At 38.6% G+C, this 21,249-nt stretch overlaps 1 protein-coding gene across 1 annotated transcript in view; it reads right to left on the bottom strand.

The window, feature by feature from the left end:
• Positions 1-20,702, bottom strand: part of LOC122347263 (calcium-dependent secretion activator 1-like) — a 74,028-nt gene extending 53,326 nt beyond the window's left edge. The window contains 1 exon segment of the mRNA XM_043242448.1: positions 19,742-20,702. Coding sequence (XP_043098383.1) covers positions 19,742-20,080 — 339 coding nt within the window. The 5' untranslated portion in view covers positions 20,081-20,702.
• Between the last annotated feature and the right edge of the window lie 547 nt (positions 20,703-21,249).

Here is a 21,249-nt window from a genome sequence, read left to right as displayed (position 1 = left end):
ATACAGGGCTCAATCGTCAAAACTGATTTGACTTAGGAACATTAGCATCACAAAACTGCCCTAACGAATCATTCCCCAGCTTCACTGGACTCCTGGAACTGATCTGCCAAAGGGGAACAGAGTGTTCTGCATTGTCCTGCAGCCTGCAACTCTTTCTCCTCTCCCCTCCCTGCATCCCTTCATGGCATTTTCTATGTTTAGCATGATGCTCAGAGCACAGAGGGCTATGAACCCGCAAAGCCAGTGCTGAAGATAGCAGCTGGTTAGTTTTGGTGTATCTGAGCCACAAGGCAGAGAGACCGGCCCTCTACTGTGCAGTCTCCGCAAGCACAATATATTCAAATTTAATAACTATGCAAACCAGCATTACAAAGATGCTATTTAAAGTGCTCCATTTGGATTTAGCATTACTAAACTTCACTTCATCAACCGTACTTAAGATAATTGTGGTATGCTGAATAAAAAAGAACAATTAAATAGAACGATGAAGAAAAGGCAAACCACAAACAACTGATATTGTAAAAAAAAGCTCATCTACAAGCGTCACAATGCCTTTATAGCAGTGTTATAAACAACATTTTTGAATAACTTACATTTAAGACATCATATTTTCAGTTATTTTGAGGAACATATTTCCATACACAGCCCAGTCACAATCAGGCATCTCTGAGCAACTCGCAGAGGTGTTTTGTTCCTGACTGGATCAGTGTTTTTGAACAAATCAGTTGAGTGAATGAGTCAATGGCTCATTTGTAATGACTTTCGTTTGTGTTAACCCTTAATAAATTGGCATTTTGAACAAATTGATTAAAGAAATGAATCATTCATTAAGATAATCATAGTCTGACAGCCTGATGTAATTAACCCTTGTGCATCCTTTTGGACATTTTTGTCCATTTTAGTTGCCTGTGTTAATGCTAACTGCATACATTTTGGTGTGTGTGTGTGTGTATTTTTATTGGAAGGTTAATATTTCACCCTATTTTCCTTTAATAAATCTATTTTGCACTACATACAAAACAGTGAACCACTCAGCACCATTTGGACAAAAATGTCCTCATTGAAACCCATTAAAATTAGGATTGTATCCTAAGGCCATTTACATAAAAAATTATGCAATATTTCTTATCAGGCTGTCATTCTGTTAGCAAGGCTTCACAATGTTGGTATGAATGTGTGGTTTGTATGTGTGTCATAAATAAAAAAAAGTGTGTGTTCTTGTAATATTTGAGAGAAAAAACAACCACTGTGTGCAACAGCTGATTTTTGCTAGCATCTAATGGGGAAAATTTGGTACTGCGCCCAAACAAATTTTTACAGAAAGCTCATTTTTTGAGATATCATTCTCAAATTTGGAATACAACTTTTTTTATTTATGGCTTTAATTTTCTAGCTAATTTAGAGTTCAACATGTTTCATAAAATATATATTTTAAAATATTGTTCTTAAATCATATATCATAACCTGTTTCATTTTTAATTATTTACTTCAAAAATAAAATCTGCCATGGGTCTTCTTTAAAATGAGACCAAACTTAACTCTCCCAAGCTTCAATTTTTTATGACCATTTTTTGACATGGCCTTTTTTTGTCCACTATGGATCTATGTGTAACTTTTTTAGTGCATGCTGACAGTACGTAACAGCACTAACCATACTACAAAATGGCATAGAATTGTGCGTAAGCATGCAATTTGGGACACAACAAGTCACTTGTTGCCACCTACTGATGTATCCATGTACTTTGTAACATGGATACATCAGTCACTGAAAAATGCTCACAGCTCACAGCTGATACACAATTTGTTTGTTTATGACATGATTATCACGGATAATTCAAGGATAATTCATTTGCTTCTGCTATTGAATGAATTGTATAAATTGTGATTAAACATAGAGAAAAAAGAAACAATTGTATTTAGCCTACTTTTCAGCAAAGATCACATCTAACTCGGAAAAGCTGAAAAATATTTTAATGTAGATTTTTTTAATGTAATCTTTGCATGTAATGTTTTGCATTCAATTGTTTCTTCTTCTCATAACCCTGTATTTGCACACTAAACACACTAACAATTTTCTAGATTAATTCGCAAACTTAATTTGAATAATAGGTAAACATTGCCTTCACAAAGATACCTTGCATTGTAAAGTACTTGCTTAAAATTTTAATTCAACATTATAATCATTTTAAAAAAGTCCCCCCTATTAGGCCTATTTTGCACATTTTTTTTCCATTTTTTCTTTGTGTTTCCCTACTTAATCTTGTTCTCTCTAATGAAATAGTATTGTTGTAATTTATGTTTGACAAACAATATATAAAACAACAACAGGGCAGTCTGTTGTTTATAGAACTCTTGTGCAAAAGCAAAAATGACTCTTAGTAACAATCACACCGACATTCAATACAACAGCTCTTTTGCTGCCTCGCAAGCACTGTAATAAAATATTCCTTTGTAACAACCCTAAGCATGTACAGAATTTTAGCAGAAACATAAAGCCTTAAGCAACAGCAGCTTGTCTCAGAGCGGTAGTGTTAGATGAAATGCAAAAGGAATACTTTGCATTTGCTTACACAGAACTTCACAACACACCGCAATTCCTTTTTAAATACGCTCAATTCAAACCCTGGACCTCATCTAGTATGTGTGTATGTCTCTCTTTCCGTGTGAACATTGTCTCTCTAAAACTCTATCGGCATATTGACAGCACAATAAGACTGTGTGATGTAGGATTTGGGTGCGGGTGAAATATATCGGCAGAGTATAGCTCTTCAGCGGATTGTGAAAATGTAGCATTTTAATCACACTTCCAAAAGACAAAGCCCACAGCCAGCCTTTCCTTTGACAGAAGAGCGCTAGGCAAAAAAAGACATGTTCAGAATGAGTAAGGGAGTAAAGTGGGGGAAATGATGGGGAAAGCTAAAAGTCTTATGTGATGGAAAGACAGAGAGAGTGCCTTTAGAAGGTTTTGGTGCTTCTATGTGAGAGGAGAGGTTATCTAAGTATGAGACGGTGTGTGTGACAGAAAAAAGCTACAGCGTGCCCAGTATTAGAGTTAATGGGTGTGTGTGTGTGTCTGTCTCAGAGAAAGCTAACGTGTGTGTGGGTGAAAGCACTTGCCTGAAACTCCACTAATCCAGCTAAAAATAAGAACTTGTGCCATGTGACACACAGAGTCTGTAAGATGGCTTCCTCCCGTGAAGAATTAATGCTACTCTGACAGAAAAGATGCAGTCAGTGCAGACAGACTATGACAACAGCGAGATACATGTGTGTGTATATACTGTATATATAGTGTGTGTGTCTGTATATATATTGTATGTGTGTGTGTGTGTGTGTGTGCACGTGTTTAATATGAAAAACTATTAGATTGGGTTATACAGTAAAATCTAAAATATCTCAATAATTAAAAATGCAAATAAATGTATTACTGTAAACACATTGTTTTATGTTTGTAGATGATTAAATTAATTAGTGTGTTAAGATATTAAACAAATGTAGCTTATATGAACTATTTCAGAGACGTACAAACAACAAATTTACCTTTTTGAAGAAATGGTAGAAACTTTTGTAAAGTTGCGTATACATAAATATAGCCGTTTCTTATTTCAGTATGTTCATATTGTTTCACTGTACGTTTCATCACACACCCAAACGTACAAGAAATTCATGGCTAGATGTTACACCCGATGTACAAATCAAACTGAAAAAGACACAAGATCAACTACTAAATGAAAAAAGGTATTTTTCTCCCTTGGCTATGTCTTATAACATCTAGGCCACAAAATGGGCCAAGACTGCATCTATTTCCCCCTTGAAAATAATAGGATAAAAGGGGTTAGAGGGAGCTTTCATGCTAAAATGTAATGGATACTCTCTTCACATGTTCGCTGTCGAAATAGAGACCTTGAGAAAAACAGAAGGTCATATCGGCCTGCCAGGAAATAGAGGAAGAGGGAGAGACAGGGAGTGAAAGGAAGGAGTGCTAGTGCTGCTTAATGGATTATAGGATATGGAAAAAGCTGGATGGGAGGGAGGAAGGGAGAGAAAGAGTGTGTGTGTGTGTGTTCTGGTTTACAAGGGGGAGAGTGGGTGTGAGTGGCGGTGATGGCATGAGAAAATTCTGTCACATGCTTTAGAATAAGGGCCCGTGCAGGCAGCACTCCTAGAGAGACACGGCTGTAGTGCCACAACAACTAGTAGCTACTGCTGTTCATCACACTAGACTGTGACACCATCCTCCTCCTCCACTCCGGCTAATACTACTTCCTTTCATCCTACTCTCCATGCCTCTAGGCGAAAAAACCTGCAGACTTATCTAAACTACTGTTCTGGCTTAAGGCTAGTGATAGACCTACATAATTTGGCCAGACCGATTAACTGGCTGTTTTGTGATTATCGGCGTCTGACAGCCAATAACTGCTCCCACTTGGCTAATTAACTCTCCCTTGTGTCAGTTGTGTCCAAAATCTACAAACAGCCTTAAAAAGTAATAATAACATTTTAATTTAAAAAAACATTTTGAGAAAATATCATAATTAACTGTATTTGAAATGTGATAAATGAAAGTTTAGCACATTACCAGATAATCAAAAAATTTACAATTTAAAATGAAACAATTTCTTTAAACACTATACAACACGGTGAACATAACTGTTAGTCATCTTTTTTTATTTTGTAATGTTCTGTTATTCAGCTCTGGATCAAAAAAAAAAGCTTTAGCTGCACACTAAAGCATATTAAAATCATACAAATTCAATATATTCAAATGTTTGCATATTAACATGTAATATCATTTACATGTAAAAATCAGCTTTGGTTGTGCATTAAAACCACAAAAATGCACCATATTCCTTTGAAAGCCGAATCAAAGGTAGTTTTGCTTTGCTTCTGCACTGTAAAAACTAGAGGCTTGTTATTATTTTCTCACCCCTAATTGAGCCGTCTATCTTCAAAGTGCACAAATATGAGAAGCCAATTAGTTCTGAATAGCAACATAAATTAAACATAAGTTTTGCCTCTAATTGATCATGGGCAGGACACTTTATTTCCATGAATATTAGAAGACTCATTAGGAGCTTTATTAGGGACTAAGTTATCCTTAGTTCCTTAAATATAAGTGTGACTGCACATCTGTGATTAGGTATCATCTTAAGTAGACCAAAACAAAGGCCACCTTTTATCTCTTCTCATCTCTTTATGGTATCCTTGGGTGTCTTGTTCAGTCTTAATATTTAGAGAAAAGTGCTCCCATTGCTCGAGCAGATGTCCCTCATCTTGCCATCTTTCTCAGACTTCTCTCTGAGCAACACTTATTTAAATAGCCATGAAAAAAATCACACATGTACAAACATGTACAAATACTTCCAGACTTCCACACATACTGCAATGCCCCTAAAAATATGAACAAAAAACAACACTTTTTCAGCAAAAGCAAACATTTTCAAACACACTGCTCTGGCTCTTTATAAATTCAAATATGCTGTTCCAAAAGTTCAAACACGGCTTTCAAAATGAGCAATGATTAATGAATATGTATGCAAAACATTTTCTGTTGTCCAAATTTACATTACACTGAAATGACCTCTAACAGTAGTCCTTCTATCATATTATATTTATTTCTATGTTATATTTATATTCAGACTATATCAAATCATGAACATTGTATTTATATTTATGTATTGATACATCATTATCATTTATAAATCTTTAGAAACGCTAGGCTAAATTTACTCCAGAGCTGGGTCATAAGTTAATTAAAGCAGCACTAAAAATAACCACCATTTATTCCACTATTTAATAATTCATACTCAAATGTGAATGACCTGCTATATAAAGGAGGTTTAAGGACCTTCGAGCTGGATGTTTATTACTTCTGACAAAATGAATCTGCCAGTCTCTCACACTCTCTTCCTCTCCTCACCTGTCCTTTTCTCTCAATGTGCTTAATGAACCGATAAATTTCATCCCTCTCACCCTGTTATATTAATAAGGTAATTTCAGAATCTCCAAATCTCTTCTGAGGAGATCCAGCTCTGGCCTTTCAATCAAACATCCTCTTATCTCCACGGGATCCTCTCCTAACTAACTCCTGCTCCATCCAGCTGCCATAACCGCTGGCGTCTCTCAGGCTCTCCTAATCTCCTGTCTGACCTCCACTCTCTTTCTATTAATGTCCTTGTCATTGCCGTGCCCTCAACCTGTTCCCTTCACTATAGACCCTTATGTCTCTCCTCTTTATTATTGAGCATTAGAATTACAGAGATTTCCTTAAATGGTTTTTAAAGAAAGCAAATATATTTTTCCTTAAGTAGTGAAATCTGTTTAACCAACCAGCTGACTTTTTGTAACATCACTTGGACCACTTGCATATATGGAGCCTTTTAACAGATTATTAATAGACTTTTAATGGACAATTTTCATACATTTCTGTCTCTGCATTGGCCAAATAGGTCAAAATTCATTGCTGAGCCAATTTGAAGACTATGATGTGCTTTCTGCCTGTCAATCATTTTGGGTGTTTATGCCACCCATATTTGAGAAGTAGGAATCTGACAGCATGATAGCTAAAACATTCTCGTTAAATGCCATATTTACCTTCATTGTCAGCTGTTAGTCTGTCATGCAGAAATGTTATTTTCCTACTGTTGTTTTTGAGAACACTGAGATTTGCTACTGCTGTCTTGCTTTTTCTTTAATTCATTTTTGAGGGTGGGGTTTTGGAACAACGGGGACATGTCTGCAAACTATTGGTTTTGTTTAACAGCAAATGCCTGGTTTCATGAATTGCGAAAAACTGCAGATTTGCTTACATAACTGTTCTCTAAGTCATTTGTCAGTAATTTGACATACACAGAAACCAAAATAGCTAATATAATGTGGATCCATTAATCTCTTTCATCCTCACTGACCTGTTTTAAATGAAATCACTCATAAAATCACAACCCACACTGACGTTACTGTTTCATATATGCAACTTTTTTTATTTTTGTTAGAAAACAAAGCATCACTTGAATTTAAATTTCCAGAAAAATGTATTTGAGCTTATTAATGCAAATTCATTTTTACATCTTGTTTTTCATATCAAAGTCCATCACAGATAAGGCCAAAAGAGAATATTTTTAATGATGGATTTTTATGTTTTTCTTCCCTCATTTTTTTACTGCTCTGTAAATTTAATTTATGGTTATGGTTTTTAAATATGTTGTTGCTATGAATCCTCATGAACTTCTAATGGAAATGGATAAAGCAATTTGTTTTATTGATATATGATCTTGTTAAATTACAATCAGACATTTTATATAGCTGTCTTTTTTTATCTGTCTTTTCTGTCTCGACGTCTCCTCGTTTTATATTTCACACTGACCAGAAGCTGTCCTTTTGCTCACCTGCCTTTCAACATGTGGAATTGCGGCAGAGGTTTTCTGCACACACACGCGCACAAAATACATGCTGGCAGTGTCGCTCCGTAAAAGACCTCAATTGGAAATCAGTGGAGAATGAAACTGAATTTGTGAGCCTGGCAACTCGATACAGGCATGGTAACTTCATCCATCACACAAAGCTGCTCTGATTTTCCTTTCTGTCTGAACAAGAATAAAATCATGTGGCCAGCAGGCCAACCCAGTGGGGCTCTCAGACCATAGAGGAGCCCTGTTGGGTCATTCTCGTTGGGTTTGATTGTGCTAAACACTCTAAAACACAAGGTTTGATTGAGTTTGTTCCTCATTCACCCATCTTTCTTGTACTTGCCTCCTGTAATAATTGGAAAAATCTTTTGGTATCTCCTTTGCAAGCCCTACAGAAATGCAGACATTTAACTGCTTCGTAAAGCCTTTTATGTGGGACAGGCATTATTTCTCCAAGATAGACGCTATAAACAGACCCTCATTTTAATGCGTGAACACCAGACATTGCATTAATAAAAGTCTCTAGGTGATGCATCTCATTTGAGACCAGCAGTTCAGTATTATAAATAACCCTCTGGTTATTTGAGTTAATTTCCTGCGTTTATATGTTATTTTGATATTAGTTAGGTATTTTCTAGATAATAATTATATGTTTGTGATGTTTTGAAATGCTTCTTTGCACTCTTTAAGTTATTTATCCGATGGAGACTTTTATTTTGAAAGACGGCTTGCCGAAAAAGGCGCTGCGCCCGCTGAAACACGGAAACAGAGACCGCGGAGATCGCAGAGAAGGAGAGCACGCGTACAGAAACGGAGACGGAACAAAGTTAACATAAATAATTAAGGACACTTTAAAAAGGAAAAAGGAAATTAGCATCGTTTTGTTTTATTTTAACTTTGATATTTTAACACCTGGTTGAAAGGGAGAACAAGGTAGAGCATTTCACTAATATATACGTAAATTACATGTCGTATTGTGTGTTTTATGTGTTTGCTTTATTAAATTTGAGCAGCTTTACGTAGTTTAAGTTAATTGTTAGTATTAATAGTAAAGTTTTGAGTAATTACTTTGTTTCATTTATATGAATGTGAATTCATTGTAGATTCTATATTGTTTATTTTTCTACTTTAGCTCTTACGGTGTTGTGACAATAAAAACACAAAAGGAAGGCAACACAACATCAGTGATTGAGTCAAATCCTTTACTTATCAACCGGGCTGTTACAGTAAGAGCTTGCCTTTACTCTGAAGAGTAAGTGCTTTACGTAGAAGATCTACTGCTTCACCTCAGGAGTCTTACCTCACAACGGAAAGCTGTATAATGATAACCAAAGGAGTTGATGTGAGTCTGTGATTGTCCTGTAAAAATAAAAATAAAAAAATGGATGTTTCTGAAAATAAAGATCCAGACCAGCAGGTTGAAAACCCTCATAATGGAACAGAAAAAGAGGAGCTTCACCGTTCTGATCGACAACGGAACCCTACAGAGAAGATGCGTGCGTATAAAAGAGAGGAGGCCCTGAAAAGGGAAAAAGGATTGAATCAGTTGTACGAACAATGGAAAGACCTGGCTCGCAGCACAAGGGAACAGCTAAAGACAGATGTTCATGAAAGCCAGCTCATAGCGCTTATTAATACACTAGAGAAAGGAAGAGATGATGTTATGCAGGTCTACCTAGAAATTAGAGACTACATCGCTCCATCCAGTGACACTAGACGTAGAATCGATACTTGTGAAGCTGTAACAAAAGATATTTCGAAGATCATTTTTGACAGAATGGCGTGCCTTGAGGACTTTGACCGAGAAAATGTGAAACACAGTCTTCGTGAGTTACTGCAGCGTGATTATGCACGTTCTGTCTACGGATCCACAGTCTCACGCCCCACATCATCAAAGTCTACAGTTATGTCCATAGCAGCTAAGCGGGCAGAAGCAGCAGCTGAATTAGCAGTCAAAGAAGCAGAATACTCAATGATACAAGAGATCGAGGCTCAGAAGTGTGAACTGGAAAAACTAAAGGGAGAGAAGGATCTAAAAGCAGCTAGAGCCAGACTGCAGGCCTATGATCAAGAAATGGCGCTGGAAAACGGCATTCATTCTTCAGACTCAAATAGGAAGGAACAGCGGGATGTAAGTGTAGTGCCACATCAGCATGTGACTCCATCTCCTCCAAAATTCCACCAACATTGCAGCAACATCCTCACCTCCAAAATCTGATATATCATATCTCGCTCAAGCTGTTCAAGATAGCATAGCTCTGAACAGGCTGCCTACTGCAGAACCATCTGTGTTCAGTGGTGATCCTCTCCAGTTCATTGAGTGGAAAGCTGCATTTGTGTCGCTCATTGATGGAAAGGCCATTTCTTCTACTGACAAACTGCACTATTTAAAAGGTATGTTGATGGACCTGCTCGTAAATGTCTGGGTGGTATCTTTTACAGAAATGATAATGAGGCTTATAATGATGCATGGAACAAGCTGAACCAACGGTATGGGCAGTCATTTGTCATACAGAAGGCATTCAGGGAAAAGCTAGCCAAATGGCCTAGGATTCAGCCTAGGGATGCTGAAGGTTTCAGAGATTTCTCTGACTTCTTGAATGCATGTCAGCAAGCTATGCCTCATGTCAAAGGGCTTGAAATACTAAATGACTGTGATGAAAATCAGAAACTTGTACACAAATTACCAGACTGGGCAGCAGCACGTTGGAACCGTCGGGTAACAGAGACACTGATTGAGACTCACGACTTTCCAAAGTTTATCGATTTTGTGACCTTCATGTCAATGGAAGCAGAGATTAATTGTAATCCTGTCACCTCCTTCAGCGCTCTTCGTGCCTCTGAACCAACTTTGGAAAAACGGAACCTTACGGACAGTAAAAGAAACAGGGCTAATGTCTTTCATACTCAAACAGCCATGGAAGATAAACAAAATGATGAAAATGAACAAAGGCCCACTAAAGGAAATTACAAAAGGTGTTTCTTTTGCAAAGACAGTAAGCATAACATTCATAGCTGTCCTAAATTTCTGTCAAAATCATTAGAAGATAGACGAAATTATGCGAAGGAGAACAAACTCTGCTATGGTTGCATGAAACCAGGCCACAGCGCAAAAGACTGCCGCCACCGCTTCTATCCTGTGACATCTGTAGACGTAGACATCCAATGTGTCTACATGATGAAAATTATGGAAAGAAAGTCAACACTGCACCAATCTCAAACCAAGGTGACACTGAGACGGCAACTGCTACATCTCACAAAGTAGAGAATGATGAGCCATCCACAAACACTTCCATGATCGTGCCAGTGTGGGTATCAACGGAGAGGAATCCAGGCTGTGAAAGGCTTGTTTATGCTCTGCTTGACACCCAGAGTGATACTGTGTTTGTTGACCGAGAGCTGAGCAACAAGTTACAAGCTGACTCCTGTCCTGTGAGACTGAAGTTGACAACCATGACCGCAAAGGATGTTATCATGCCAAGTCAAAAGGTATCAGGTCTCAAAGTAAGAGGCTACAGCTCTTCTGTTATCCTCAACCTGCCCCCTGCTTACACTAAAGACTCCATTCCAGTGAACCATACTCACATCCCTACTTGTGACACAGCACGACATTGGAAGCATCTCTCTTCACTGGTTGACAAAATTCCACCTCTGCAGGATTGTGAGGTTGGTCTCCTCATAGGCTACAGCTGTCCAAAGGCTTTAGCACCAAAACAGGTAATTCTAGGAGGAGACGATGAACCTTACGCAGTCTATACAGACCTAGGATGGAGCATTGTTGGTCGACTGTCTTCACACCATGAATCACAAAGCTTCAACACCATTTGTCACAGAGTCAGCACTAAAGAGCTCCCTCCAGTGACCCCAGCAGATGTAATAAAAGTATTGGAGTCTGATTTCAAAGATGCTGGCAAAGATGATAAAACTGTTTCACAGGATGACATCCTCTTCTTGACCAAACTGCAACAAGGCATAAGGAAGAATGAAGACGGGCATTACGAGATGCCTCTGCCCTTCAAAAGGAGACCCTATTTACTTAACAATAAGCAGCTAGCCATCGTAAGACTCAATCATCTTAAAAGGAAATTGCTAAAAGATGAAAAATACATGGAACACTATGTGAAGTTTATGGAAGAAGTCATGGAAAGGGGTGATGCAGAAGAAGTGCACAATGAAGGAAAGGATGGTGAGAATTGGTACATCCCTCATCATGGGGTGTTTCACCCTAAGAAGCCAGACAAGCTCCGTGTTGTCTTCGACTGCTCCGCCAAGTACCAGGGAACCAGTCTCAATGACCACTTACTCCAAGGCCCAGATTTAATGAATAATCTGACTGGTGTTCTCGTACGATTCAGAAAACATCCCGTGGCCCTTATGTGCGATGTTGAACGGATGTTTCACCAATTTCATGTAGAAGAAGCGGATCGAAACTACCTCCGATTTCTCTGGTGGAAAAATGGTGACTTGGCTTCACAGCCACAAGAATATCGAATGAAGGTCCATCTTTTCGGTGCAACCTCATCACCTGGATGCGCCAACTATGGTCTGAAACATTTGGCTAAAGAGAATGAGTGTACGTATCCTCTTGGCTCAAAATTCATCACAACAGACTTTTATGTAGATGACGGTGTCATCAGTGTAGCCAACACAGAAGAAGCTATCCAGGTAGCAAGAGAAGCTCGTCAACTGTGTGCCTTAGGTGGTCTCAGACTGCACAAATTCATTTCAAATGACAAAGTTGTACTGAATAGCATTCCAACTTCGGAACGAGCAACTGGAGTAAAGACGTTTGAACTCAACTTTGATGACATGCCTTTAGAGAGAGCTTTAGGGATCCACTGGCATGTTGATTCTGACAACTTCAGATTCTCTGTTGACCTCAAAGACCAGCCAGCAACACGTCGTGGCATACTATCCACAGTTGCGTCTCTGTATGATCCCCTAGGCTTTATTGCTCCTTTCTTGCTCAGTGGAAAATTGGTGCTTCAGGAAATGTGCAGAAACGGAACTGGTTGGGATGACCCCCTTCCTAAAGATTTGCAGTCAAGTTGGGAGCATTGGAAAGCTGATCTCGTGAACTTGGAAAAAATCTGCATATCCCGCTGCTATGTGCCTGCAAACTTTGGAAAGGTTGTCAAAAGGGAGCTGCATCACTTCTCTGATGCGAGCAACAGCGGATATGGCCAGTGTACCTATTTGAGATCAATAAGTGAAGAAGGAAACATACATTGTGCCCTGGTCATTGGTAAATCCAGAGTTGCTCCCATCAAGGTCCAGACTATTCCGAGGCTTGAACTGACAGCTGCTGTCATCTCAGTTGCCATGAGCAATATGCTTAAACAGGAGCTGGATTATGCGGACATAGAAGAGCACTTCTGGACTGACTCTCAAGTGGTGTTGGGATACATTAACAACGAAGCACGTTGCTTTCACACATTTGTAGCGAACAGAGTGCAGAAGATACATCTCAGCACTACTCCTCAACAGTGGAAATATGTTCCCACTAATGAAAACCCTGCTGACCATGCATCAAGAGGTTTAAACACTAATGAGATTCTAACATCCAATTGGTTGATAGGGCCAGATTTCCTGTGGAAGAAGGATAAACCTCCTGTGGCAAATATTGACATAGCACTAACGATTGGAGATCCTGAAGTCAGACAGGCTGTACCGTCTTGATGCCTTCCTAGATCAAGAAGGAGTACTCAAGGTGGGAGGAAGGCTCTGCGATGCGTCTTTACCTAGCTTAGTCAAACACCCAGTGATCATTCCTAAAGATCACCACATAACAAAGATGATCATCTCTCACTGTCATGAGAATGTCAAGCACCAAGGAAAGGGTCTCACAGTTAATGAGATCAGATCACAAGGATACTGGATTCCAGGAATGAACAGAGCAGTAGCATCCCATGTGCATCACTGTGTGACATGTAGGAAGCTCAGAAGACCAACCGAAGAACAAAGAATGGCCAATCTCCCACCAGAGCTTACAAATCCATCCCCACCATTCACATATTGTGGTATGGACTGCTTTGGACCCTTTATCACTAAACAGGGTCGAAGGGAGAATAAAAGATATGGCCTCATCTTCACATGTTTCAGCTCTAGAGCTATTCATATCGAAATGCTGGACAATATGTCTACCGATGCTTTCATCAATGGTTTGCGCTGTTTTATTGCATTGCGTGGAGCAGTGCGCCAAATTAAATGTGACCAAGGCACCAACTTTGTAGGAGCCAAGAATGAGCTGAAAAATGCTCTTAAGGAGATTGATGCTGATCGACTGACTGTGTTCTTAGCTGAGAAGCAGTGCGACTTTGTCCTAAATGCACCCCATGCAAGTCATACTGGTGGGGTATGGGAGAGGCAAATCAGAACAGTGAGGAATGTTCTTCGCTCAACTCTCTCACTCTCTTCTGGAAGACTGGACGATGCGTCACTGCGGACATTCTTTTATGAAGCTATGGCAATCGTAAACAGCAGACCACTCTCAGTTGATAACTTAAACGACCCAAACAGCCTTGCACCTCTCACACCTAATAACCTGCTTACAATGAAGTACATCCCAGCATTGCCACCACCGGCAGATTTATTAGAGAAGACATCTATGCAAGGAAGAGGTGGCGTCATGTTCAGTACCTTGCAGAGCAATTTTGGAGTCGTTGGCGTAAAGAATATCTGTCCAACATTGCCACTAGACAGTGCTGGCACACAGCAAAGAGAAATCTGCAAGTAGGAGACATTGTCATGGAAAAGACTGATCTGCCCAGAAATGAGTGGCGACTGGCCAGAGTAACGGAGACTACTACAGATAAAGACGGGCTTGTGAGAAGAGTCAAGATATGCTTTGGTGACCGGAATCTAGAAAAGGATGGTCGTCGCCTGAACAAGCTGTCTGTCATTGAACGCCCAGTACAGAAGCTGGTCCTGTTGCTAGAAACAGTCTAGCTAATTCTAAGAGCAACCAAGTGTATCCTTTTCTTCATATGACTTACATTCCAGAATTAATTTACTTTAGTATGAACACATTATGTGCGTGCTTTTGAGCAGAAGGTCATCTTTAATTGAAAATCATTTGTAATTTGTTCTTTAAATGTTACAAAAAAAAAAAAAATTACTCTTGATTGGTGGGAGTATAAATAACCCTCTGGTTATTTGAGTTAATTTCCTGCGTTTATATGTTATTTTGATATTAGTTAGGTATTTTCTAGATAATAATTATATGTTTGTGATGTTTTGAAATGCTTCTTTGCACTCTTTAAGTTATTTATCCGATGGAGACTTTTATTTTGAAAGACGGCTTGCCGAAAAAGGCGCTGCGCCCGCTGAAACACGGAAACAGAGACCGCGGAGATCGCAGAGAAGGAGAGCACGCGTACAGAAACGGAGACGGAACAAAGTTAACATAAATAATTAAGGACACTTTAAAAAGGAAAAGGAAATTAGCATCGTTTTGTTTTATTTTAACTTTGATATTTTAACACCTGGTTGAAAGGGAGAACAAGGTAGAGCATTTCACTAATATATACGTAAATTACATGTCGTATTGTGTTTTATGTGTTTGCTTTATTAAATTTGAGCAGCTTTACGTAGTTTAAGTTAATTGTTAGTATTAATAGTAAAGTTTTGAGTAATTACTTTGTTTCATTTATATGAATGTGAATTCATTGTAGATTCTATATTGTTTATTTTTCTACTTTAGCTCTTACGGTGTTGTGACAATAAAAACACAAAAGGAAGGCAACACAACATCAGTGATTGAGTCAAATCCTTTACTTATCAACCGGGCTGTTACAAGTATATTTCCATCTCATTCATTCATAACCCTTTGTGCGTGATACAATCCGCGCATTTACGTTATGCACATACAGAATATTTCCTCATATTGTGTATCAAAGCAGCATGGGTTTTAGATTTCAAATACGCATCCACTAAAGGCTTGTACACAGATAAAAGGCCTAGCTGTGAGTGACAGTGTAACACTGCAGTCCCTTTGTGCCATTTTTCACAAGGTCAGCAGCCTTTACAAGGTGTGACTGTGCAACACAAACAATAGTCAAGCTAAAACTGTCAACATATGATATAACACGCAAGCTAACAACAATGCAGATGTGCAACCTCAATACTGATGTGCATATCCTTATCTCTGCATGGAAGGTTTGTCCTAAATAAATGTAGGGCTAGTAAAAAATAATAATAATATTTACAATATTTCAATGCATATATATATATATATATATATATATATATATATGTGTGCAACTTTATTGCTTTGTGCTTTATATCAGTTCAATAAGCAAGATTCAGAAGCATTAATATTTTATTTCAACTCATATTTTAGACATGTCACTACCCAAGACCGCTTTGTTGCATTTTGTCCAATCTTGTCAATCTACACCTAGTCTATGTCTGTGTGTGTGTGTGTGTGTGTGTGTGTGTGTGTGTGTGTTACCCCACTTGTTGGATTACCTTTCTGTAGATTATTAAAAGACTATTTATTGTGATTTCTCATCTCTGTGCTTTTATTACCAGCACCACACCGTGAAAACACACAATCCAGACAGTTATTCAGTCTATTTTTGGTTCACCATTGAAAAGAATAATGAGCAAAACTACATCAGAATACCATTGTGAGTCTCCGAGCAAGATAGAGATGCTTGTTTTTTTTTCTGAATGAATCGGTTTTGTTGAAATAACTTATTGAGGGAACAGCTGCATGACTCACTCTTATTGGTTGGATCCTAAATAAATCGGCATGTTTTAAAGGATTATTTGAATGAACGATTCAAATGACTCATAAAAACAAACGCTGTTGTATTGGTGTAACAATGAAAATTGCAGCTGCTGATAATATACGCTATATAAAGACCAGAACTAACTGTTGTGTGTTTAGAATATATCCATTTACTATAGGATTTTCCTGCACATTTATATATGTAGTACCTGTAAGTAGAAAGCAGGTCCCATGGGAACAGGTACTTATGACCCGAAAACCAGGCAATTAAATAAAACACAGAAGAAAAGAAAGATCACAAATAAATAAAGGAGAAAAGGACACAAACAGAAATCTCATCTGCAGATAAGTTCAGCTGAAATGACACAAAGGTTTGCTTAGCCAGCTAAGTAAAAGACAGTGAGTCCTTGAAAGCTGTCACTGCCGGTATTATTCTAGGAGGTGTGATCTCTCAGCATGATGTACACACAGGGAAGTATGTACTGATCCATTCAGTTTATAGGTGCATCATAAAGCTAGAGGGTCTGGAGTGTGTAAGGGACTCTGATATGCCCTTGTTACGAGACCACCTTATCTGCTGAAATGGAGGGACATCTACCATCTATCAGTGATGAAATCAAACACGGGAAGGATACAGATAATTGAAATTCTATCCTCCCCCAAGGCCCGTGAACAAAACTGCTGAGAGATCTCTATCGTGTGCTTGTATCATCTGGGGTTCAAGCAAGGGCTGCCGGCCCAGACCAGAGGCTCATGAGAGCACATACAGGGTGAGTACAGGAGACACTGCTGACAGCATACAAATTAGTCTAAGGCAAAACACACACAGTACAAGTGACCTCCTGGACTTAAACTAGGAAAGAAAATGAAATGCAATTCATAGAAACAACAAGGCTGTCATTCAACATTATTGAATTTTATAATGAATTGGAAGGCAGCATTGGAAGGCTCAACAACGAGCAATCTGCTGAAAAGATGAGCCACGATATGCACCTTTAAATGCACCAAACTTATCGTCCAAGCTAGGAAGGAAGCTTTTTAGAAAAGCGAAGATTTAAATCTTATTCATGAATTGATTGCTTGCTGCTGTAAACACTGCATACTTGGATGCTTTAAGGTATTTTCTGAATAAACAAAAATTGAATAAGTTTGGTTATTAGCCAGTAGGTACCCTCAGTGATGCCTAGGAGTAGAAACAGATGTAAAACTGACAGCAAATTTAAAAAGAAAAACATGGAATTCTGGTGAGACAGAATGCATCATATTAATACAATATTATTATTAGCCTTTAAAAACATTCAGAAGTACCTTGCATAATGTTTGGATAACGTTATAGTTAACATTTGTATGAGAACCTGATAAAGGACATATGTCCTTGCTTTTAAAGTCATACAGCAGGGACCGAAAGCTAATTCATACCCATTAGAAATAACGCATGGAGGAGATTTGATTTTCTTCATGATAGAAAAACTGTGATTACTTAATGAGACATATGCTACAGCCATTACCTTCAATCCCCTGAGCTCCACTGACTCACATTAACTGAATAAGTACCCATAAAACTAGTAGTCAAGCTTTCTGCAAATAAAGTAGCACAAAAAAACATTTAATGAATCTTACTGATATCCCAAAATTAACTTCTTAAGTTTTTATTAAATGATATTTTTCACCTAACACTCCAGAAAACTTTTGAGTGATTTTGATTAGGCTATTTCTAATTATTGTTTTCAACTTTAGTATATTATTTTGTATAAAATAAGCATTAATGGTTATATATGTGGGGTCATTGTCATGCTGTCATATAGCAGAAATTGAATCCTGTATTGAATTTACTGTATGAATTATATTGGGGAAAGTTCATCTTAAAAGGACTATAGCACAACATGATGCATGAATCTCTGTAGTCGAGGGGCCTTTTTATAAAGCGTCTTACAAATCAATCTTTTACCATTCACTATAACTCTCAACGTTGCTACTGCCAACTTAAATTCAGTTAACATAAACTAAATTATAAATATGAATATGCTCTTGATAGATCTTGTCGATGATTCACAGGACTGATTCTGAGTCACTAAAATGATTGACTGCAATGACTCTTTTGAACCTAAAAGACCTTAACAGTGACTCAACTCTTAGATCCGTTGTAATGACCCAAATTCCACCATCCCTGACTCACTCATCTGAACCAGCACACATTGTAAAGATCAGAGCTTTGACTTCTTGTAATGACAAACAGCAGGTACTCAATGCAATGTTATTGATCAAAGCATTTACATGTATAATGGTCTGTTTGACCTCACGTGAGGCTGCCTAGCATTGAATAACAATACTGGGGGATAAATGCATTCAGTTTTTCAATGAGATCTATTGTGCTCACATCTGACTAAGCCATGTTGCATAACCAAATATTGGACTATACGCTGCTACGTGGCTTTTTTATTTAACACATCATATATGCTATATGTCCCATTTTCGCTAGACTTTTTTTTTCTCTTTTCTCATACTGTGAAAATAAGACTAGTCAGGTCATACCATATTTGCTTTGATTTTCCAAAGCTTTTAGCTTTTTCTTGTTCATTTGCAAAGCATGCGATAACAAATGCAATTATCAGAATAAGAATGGACAAAAGAACAGATGTTTTTCCTTTCGTCACTTACTATAGCAGTAACTCTAGTTGTTAACTGTGGTTTCAGAGCATGTTGTAAATAGTCAGGGATCAGCTTGGATCAATAACTGAGGGAAATTGGATGGGACCTCTGAAAGATACCTCTCTGAACAAGGAAACATTTTTATGGTAGGATGGCTATGACAGGTTTCTTTTGTTTCTTCCAGTCTTAAGTTAATTGTATGCACATAAAACTTTCAAGGTAGCCCAGTTCGATTTGTTGCATTTAACTTAGACTTGTTTATGCACAGGCTTTTGAGTAAAAAAAAAAAAGCATAATGAACCCGACGAACCCAAAATATGGTGAACTACGATGAAGTCATTTTTACTTAATAGTATTTGACGTTTTTACTACGATAAAATAAGATGAAGTATTTCCATAAACAGTTGACAAATACGTTCGTTGCGCTTTTTCGACCTTGTGAACGGTGCGTCCCGCGTTCGCATCTGTTACACCAAAAGTCACCTTGGAAGATGAATGAGCGGCGCGAGAGATGGCGCAAATGGAACTGAATATCCTATGGCCGCAAGACTGCACACAACCACTGACTTTCAATGCGAACGAGTCACATGACCGTACTACGGCAATGACACCGCTTTATTTTGGTCCATCAGACTCTTGAAGAATATCTATAATTAGAGCTCGTCTCGTGCGGCCGATTTTGACCGAGCATGCACGAATTCCTTCGGGTTTGGGGTCTCGCGACAGGAGCTCTCGAGCTTAAAAGCAGCCTGAAAATGAAGGCTGAGATTTTATAAGTGTCCCGTGCAGGATAAGGTGATTTTAGAAATGCTCCCTCACTTTAAGAGTAATATCACCTGACGTACGCACGGGGTTTCAGTGCATTGTTTACTGGCAATTGCATGACATAAAAGGTGCGTTATGATGCATAACGTTTTTCTCAAGGTGAGATCCGGACACCTCGCGCTCTTACCTTCAGCTGTCGCCTTGCCATATCAGTCGGCTGCTTGGCGTTGAAGGGATAGGCGACGCATCGCATCACAAAGACATAGAGTTGCAGCTTCTTCTTTCGTTCCTCTTCTTCCCGATGCAGTTTCTCCACGTCCTCCTTTTCCTGCTCGCTGGCGGCCGACGGGCTCGGGCTGGATGGTCGCGCGCTGGAGCCTCGGCTGGCGGGCTGGAGCCTATCGGAGCTCTCGCTGGTCCTGCTGGGCGAGATGCGAGAGGATCCGGACTGTGGAGCCATCACCTCTCGGCTTTCCTCCTCCACTATCCCGTCCGATTCCTCTTCGCTGGAGGATGGATCCAACATTTTTGCTCTCGGACGGCGCTCGCCTAACCGTACAAGCGAATTAAACGCACGATGGGATGTTTACGGCGTGGAAACCTATCAGTTTGTTGACGTAGCGTTCGACATTCAGAGGGCTGGTCGACTGGCGGTGAATTTTTAACCTCCTGAAACACTTCGGGCGCGGAAGCAGACACTGCAATCTCTTCACACGGCCAGTGCAAAGATGCTGCTGCTGCTGCTGCATACGTGTTCCGTGCTGTGCCTCCGTTCGCCAGTCATTGCGAGGGACTTGGGAGGAACGGGGATGGGAGGGGCGCGCGCAATGAAAAGAGCGAATGATGGCCACTTCCTGCTGAGTCTCGCGTGAGACGCAGGCGCTGTCCGCGGTGCTGGATGAGAGAGCGGGTCATTTCGGTCGCAAAAATGGTGAGGGCAGTTGACACCGAGAATGTGCTGTTATTTCATTTGACCTCTGGGCTTTACTCACAGGACATGGACTTGCCTTATTATGTCACCATATTTCACATCAGATGTATGCTTTATTTTCAACCGTATTTTCACAAGTCATCACAGTTGTGAACTATTTCTGTTATTAGTAGCAGTATTTTGGAGTAACTAGTTATACTAGCCAAAGTATATTTTGCAGGGTCAATTCAGGTGAAGTGGGACACTTTTTGTGAAATGTGTAATATATATATATATATATATATATATATATATATATATATATATATATATATATATATATATATATATATATATATATATATATTATTTATTTATTTATTTATTTTATTTTATTTATTTTTTTTTGTTATAGTCCAGCTATAAAACTTAAATCAGTTCATATATAATATATAAACATTTTGAGGTCATGTACTCCAGACAAATTTAATTTTAGGTAAAGTGGGCCATGCTTTATTAAAAACACAGTGAAAAAAACACTGGGGGAAAAAATGGTTCACAACAAAAACCCTGGACCACAAAACCAGTCATAAGTAGCACATGTATATTTGCAGCAGCCAACAAATATAAAAAAATATTAATAAGAAGAACATTTGAAATGGTAATCAAAAAGTTTTTCTATGTTCTCTAAACACTTTGAATTAACTTTAAATGTGTCCATGTTTTAAAGCTTCATATTCAATACTATAAAATAATAATAATAATAATAATAATAATAATAATAA

The sequence above is a fragment of the Puntigrus tetrazona genome, chromosome 6 (genome assembly GCF_018831695.1).
Source record: "Puntigrus tetrazona isolate hp1 chromosome 6, ASM1883169v1, whole genome shotgun sequence".
Lineage (NCBI taxonomy): Eukaryota > Metazoa > Chordata > Actinopteri > Cypriniformes > Cyprinidae > Puntigrus > Puntigrus tetrazona.
Note: the sequence above shows the minus strand (reverse complement) of the source record. Positions and strands in the feature narration are given on the sequence as shown.